At 34.6% G+C, this 6,363-nt stretch overlaps 1 protein-coding gene across 1 annotated transcript; it reads left to right on the top strand.

Annotated features, from left to right (window-relative positions):
* Window positions 1-1,698: 1,698 nt before the first annotated feature.
* LOC132266258 (uncharacterized) lies at window positions 1,699-5,375 on the top strand. The gene is made up of 4 exons (XM_059767113.1): window positions 1,699-3,953; window positions 4,039-4,347; window positions 4,427-4,514; window positions 4,605-5,375. Exons 1-4 carry the CDS (start codon window positions 1,699-1,701, stop codon window positions 5,373-5,375), a joined length of 3,423 nt encoding a protein of 1,140 aa, XP_059623096.1.
* The last annotated feature ends 988 nt before the right edge of the window (window positions 5,376-6,363 follow it).

Genomic DNA, 6,363 nt, shown 5'->3' with positions numbered 1-6,363 from the left:
GATCGATTGAATTTGGAAGGTCTGCTTTTTTGTTGCTTCTAATCTCTCTCATGTCAATCAGAGCTCACTCTCTCTATCTCTCGATCGGTGATTGAAATCGACAATTATCCGTAAGTTTTGCAATCAATCGTATGGTTATTGTGTGCGTAATTTCTTCAATGGCATCCACACTTTTGATAAATTTTCCCTAATTTTCAAATCATGAATCATATGTGTGTTTTTGAGAATTCTACACTGGTGGATTTAGATCTTATTGGGATTTGGGGCACACAAACTTTTATGCCTATATTTGTATTATATATGTTTGTATGCAGTACTTGTGTCAACATTGGTGCTCTGATTAATTATGATATAGAATAAGAAATTTATATAAACATAGTTATATGATCTACTCCAGTTGTCCGGTTGTTTGCTAGAATCATCATTAGGCGAGCTTGATATGGCTGGACTGGTTGGTTTAGAGGCAAGCTGTTGATTGGTAATTTTTAAAGGTGGTTCTGATTTAGTGGTTCCTAGAGAGTCTTCATTTTAGATGATAATTTTTAATTTTTGAAGAATTAGTTTAAGATTTCCCAAGAATATAAAGCTTCCAACCCACAATTATTATTATTATTATTATTATTATTATTATTATTATTATTATTATTATTATTATTATTATTATTATTATTATCACTATTATTATTTCTCCCTGTGAATCTGATCTTTCTATTGAATATCTGATCATGGGCTAAAATAAAGACTCAGATTTCTCAAAATTAACCGTTACCAGTTAGGAACGATACCGGGCAAGTGTAGCCTTAGGAACTTGGCTTAAACTACCTAATTTCTTAAAAAGGTTAGCGTAAGTTTTCAAATCATGAACAATGTGTCAAATAAATTTTTGTTGGACCTTGATAATTCATGGAAAAATGAAGTGTTTTGACTCTTAATGTGTTGGAACAGAAATAACAAAAATATAGAATGGGTATTCTGCTTACAGCTTCAATTTAATGTCTGACTGCTAGTTTTTGAGCCTTCTCATCCTTGGACAAGCCCTTTCCCACCTAAAATCATCAAGTCTTGTATTAATACTAAAAAATATATAAAATAAAATGTACTGAGAGAATATATAGGTGGTTATATAATCTACTGTGGTCTTGGTCAATATTCAAAACAAGAGAAGTCCTGATTTTCTGTCAAAGTAATTTTTACTTTTATGTTTCTAGAAACCAAATTCCCCCCATTGTTCTTATTGATTTGTACATCAGAGAGGTGCTTATTCTTGATCCAGATTAATCTCATTTCCAGCATTTATGTTTCTTGTCTGTATATCTTGGTAATTAAAGTTGTTTTTAAAAATGAAACCGATTGAACTGTGATGTTTTCTCATGTATTCTTACTAACATGTAGTGACTATATTTTCTGACAGGCCTTCCAGTTATTGCCATTGGTGTAGGATTCAGCACATGTGATAAAGCTTTTGTAAGGATTATTGTTTTCCCCCCAAATTCCCTTTGACATTCATAATTATGCAGTGTATGCATGTATATTCTTAGAGACTTGTTTTACTCTCTCTTTATTGTTTCAGTGTTCTCAATGAGGTCTCTCTCTCTCTCCTTTCTTTTTTATTTTATTTATGTATTTAATTTGTGTTTATATTCAACTTGCATTAATTATATTATATCTATACTTGAATTTATTTATTTTACCAGTTACATGGATAAGACTTGGATTCATCATCACACCAGGGGTAGTAAAGAGTATCATAAAGGCATAAGAGACTTCATTAAGTTTGCTAAAAGACATACAGATGGGCTAGGTAGGATCAAATGTCCGTGTCGTCGCTGCAAAAATGGTGACTATATTGCAATTGAGGAGGTTGAGACTCATCTATATAAGTGTGGGATGTACAAGGAGTATACTAATTGGATATGGCATGGGGAGGCTAATGTTAACACCACTGCTAATGTTAATGCAGAAGCTAATGTTAATGCCGAACATGGGGATAATGACAATGATGAAGGTAGAAATGAAGACAATGTATTTGATTTGTTGGATAATGTACGGATGGGTATGTTCACCAATGTAGAACAACAAGAAGATTCGCCTGAAGTTGATATAGGAGGAAGTTTTGATAGATTGCTAAATGACGCACAATGCGAATTGTGGCCAGGTTGTAAAAAACAATCTAAGTTGTCAGCAATTTTGAAGTTGTTCCATGTGAAGGTTACAAGCCGAATGACCAACAAATGTTTTGACATGTTGCTTAAGGTGCTAAAGGAATTGCTTCCCTATGACAACACGTTGCCAAAGTCCTATTATGAGACTAAAACCTTGTTGCGTGATTTAGGTCTTGGATATGAACCGATCCATGCATGTAAAAATGATTGTGCTTTATTCTGGAAGGAGAATGAAGCTAAAGAATGTTGTCCACAATGTGGTGAGTCGAGGTATAAGTCTCGAGAAGGTAAAGGAAAAAAGATTCCTCAAAAAGTTCTTCGGTACTTTCCTTTAAAACAAAGGCTTCAATGGTTGTTTATGCATAGGGATACAGCTATAGACATGCGTTGGCACAAGGAGAAACATGTCAAAGAGACAAATTTGTTGAGACATCCAGCTGATTCAAAAGCTTGGGAGGAATTTGACAATAAGAATAGTTGGTTTGCTGCGGATCCTCGTAATGTTCGTCTTGGGTTAGCATGTGATGGATTCAATCCATTTGGTAACATGAGTAATGCTTATAGTGTGTGGCCTGTAATTATTGTGCCCTACAATTTGCCACCTTGGATGTGTATGAAGGAACCATATATGTTTATGTCATTACTTATTCCTGGTCCTAAATCACCTGGTAATGACATTGATGTGTATCTGCGACCGTTAATTGATGAGTTAAAAGAATTATGGATAGATGGTGTGATGACATATGATGCCTACAATAAATCAAACTTTAAGCTGCATGCAGGGTTGATTTGGACTATACATGACTTTCCCGCTTATGCAATGGCATCCGGATGGATGACAAAGGGTTTTTTGGCGTGTCTAAATTGTAATAAAGACACATGTTCTTGTTATTTGAGTCACGGGCAGAAGATATGTTATTTGGGAGCTCGTATATTTTTGTCGTCCAATCATGCTTACAGGAAGCGTTACAAACAATTTAATGGCAAGAAAGAAGACAGAGAGCCACCAAAGCAGTTGACGGGTGATGATATTCTGGAACAATTTAATCTCCTACCCGAGGTTAGATTCGGAAAGGGACCAAACAATAAGAAGCGGACTCGTGAGAAGAAGGAACTTAATTGGACAAAGAAAAGTATATTCTTTGAATTGCCTTATTGGAGAACACTTTTGTTGCGACACAACTTAGATGTTATGCACATAGAGAAAAACATATGTGATAATGTGTTAGGGACATTAATGAACATCGAAGGAAAGACGAAGGACTCATTCAAAAGTCGGTTGGATTTAGAAGCAATGGGAATTAGAAAAGAACTTCATCTTAGGCGTAATGGTGAGAAATTTGAGATGCCACTTGCGCATTACACATTGTCAAAGGATGAAAAAAGGCAATTGTGTGATTGGTTGAAGTTAGTGAAGTTCCCAGATGGCTATGCATCAAACATAAGTCGATGTGTGAATGTCAATGAAGGTAAGATATCTGGATTGAAAAGTCATGATTCGCATGTACTCTTACAGCGTCTCCTCCCTCTAGCTATACGAGGATTGTTGCCCGATGATGTTTGTAATGCGATAACAGAGCTTGGTTTATTTTTTAAGGAGTTGTGTTGTCGGACCCTTAAACTAGATGTCTTAGAGGTATTGGAAAGGGATATTGCTATCATATTATGCAAGTTAGAAATGATATTTCCTCCATCATTTTTTGACATAATGGTGCACTTAGCTCTGCATTTGCCACGCGAGGCCATCATTGCAGGACCTGCACAATATCGATGGATGTACCCTATTGAAAGGTACTATACATTTGTAATACAAAAAAATATTTTGGAAACATTAAACTAGACATCATGATTTCGTAATATTTTAATTTTTATGTAGATTTTTACGTACTCTCAAGTCTTACGTGCGTAATAAAGCACGTCCTGAAGGGTCCATCGCTGAAGCTTATGTGGACAATGAATGCGTCACATTTTGCTCAAGGTTTCTTCAAGGGATTAAGACACGATTCAATCGAGAAGAAAGAAATTACGAGGGCGACTATTGCACCAATTGGTCCACTTTTTCAAAGCTCAGGCAAGTGGTTCGTCCTTTAGGGGCTGGAAGTTTAGAGATACTGGATATTGAAAGCATGCAAAAGGCTAAATTTTACGTGTTAAATAACTGCGCAGAAATTGCTTCATATGCAGTGTAAGTTATATATTCTCTATGTTTTTAATACTTTATTTATAAATTTTGAAATGTATCATAATATCACTTAATTGTTTAGTGCACACAAGACTGAACTCAAGAATGAAAACAAGGATAATGTACCATTAAGACACGTAAAAGAATTTTCGAGATGGTTGGGAACACGAGTAAGTCCTTAATGTACTTCATATCCCTATTATTTATTTTAAATGTGGTATCTGTATGCATTTATTTAATGTTTTAATTTTTTTTAATAGATAAAGGAAGAGCGTCATTATCAAGAGTTAGAAATTAGTGATGACCTGTATTCATTAGCTTGTGGACCTGATTTTCGGATAAATCAATATTCTGGTTGCATTGTAAATGGGGTCAGGTTTCATACAAAGGAAAGGGAGAAAAATCGAAAAACTCAGAATAGTGGTGTGTTAGTCAAAACAGAGGATGTTGATTACTATGGTGTCTTGACAGATGTCATTGAGTTACAATATCCTCTTAAGAGACGGGTAATCCTATTCAAATGTGATTGGTTCAACACAAGGACAGGTATTAAGAGGGATACTTATTTCAAGAGTGTAAATGTAGCCCGTAAATGGTACAAAGATGAGCCTTTTGTGTTGGCAAATCAAGCAAAACAAGCCTTTTTTGTCAAAGACACCAAATTACGAGGCACGTGGGAGGTCATTCAAGATATAACACATAGAAGCTCATATGACGTTCCCGAAGTGGAGGATAACAGTAGAGTTGAGGATGGAATGTATGCTACAGCATATCAAGAGGATGAACCATGCATTGTGGATAAGGTTGTTGAGGCGACCAACTTTGACATAGATCCACCAACTTTGAATAGGGATGGCTTGGAGGTTGAAAGTCTTGATGCTGAAATAATTCTACAAAGTAATGAAGAATCTCGTCATGAAATTGACTGTTTTGACAATGATGATGAAATCTTGATTGAAGACAATGATGATGAAATCTTGATTGAAGACAATTCAGATGATGAAGAAAAAGATGATAGTGATTTGGATTAAATGTGAAATATATATTTTTTTTCTGTTTAAAAATTGAACACATGCAAATTGAAATGTTGAAATTGGTTAAATTTGTCTTCAGTACTTAGCTTTGACTTTTAGAATATGTGTTTTATTTTTTTGAGTTATTATTAATCTCTTTTTCGTTCTTTTAATTATTTATTGTTTGGCTATTTTGATACTTTCCTTTGCCACTTAATTTTTATTTTCTAATTTATTTGTTTCAAAACATGTTATAAAAGATTTGATTCTCTTATTGCTATAATCTACTATGGCGTCCAATCGTCGGTCCTTGAGATCCAACAATGACCTTGCCCAAAACATTAATGCATCTTCCCAGCCACAGCCACAACCAGCAGTGGAAGGTGATTTTTTTATGATCTTTACATTTGCTAAACTTGTCTTTACATTTGAACTTGGTCCCAAAATACTCCTACGTGTTACTCTCATGAATTCATTTTTCAGGTTCATCAAGAAATGTCAAGAGGCGTGGCAAAGTTGTAAACAAAAAAAAAATTGACATTAAAAAGCGCAATGGGGGGATTGTTCCGATTAAGTTTACAGACGGTTATTTGAAACCGGTGGAGGAAAATTCAGATGTTTGGGAGAGAGAGCTTGGGATGATTGCTCGAGAACATATACCACTATGCTATGAGACTTGGCCAGATGTCCCAGACTATCATAAAAAGTTTTGTTACACTAAAATAATGGTATGTCTTGCTTAACCCATATCTTAATTCCTTTTTGCTACTATAACGTATAATTTTTTTTGTAAATTTTTAGTTTATACTATTTTTAATGACTGTCTTTCAAAGTCAGTCAGCAGGATTAAGTGCTGTTCATTCCTACTTTTGTACACTTATCATATTGGAGTTGTATTGTGAAATTGAGCTACTTTTGTAGTTTTATGTTATTTCAGTTCCAGTATTCATTTCGGATTCAGTTTTATACTGATGCAACATAACCATTTTTTTTGCTAAACAATTAA

Source organism: Cornus florida, unplaced genomic scaffold (assembly GCF_030987335.1).
Source record: "Cornus florida cultivar Cherokee Brave unplaced genomic scaffold, ASM3098733v1 CherokeeBrave_3.0.0_Hap2_Chr07, whole genome shotgun sequence".
Taxonomy (NCBI): Eukaryota; Viridiplantae; Streptophyta; class Magnoliopsida; order Cornales; family Cornaceae; genus Cornus; species Cornus florida.
This window is presented reverse-complemented; position numbering and strand designations above follow the sequence as displayed.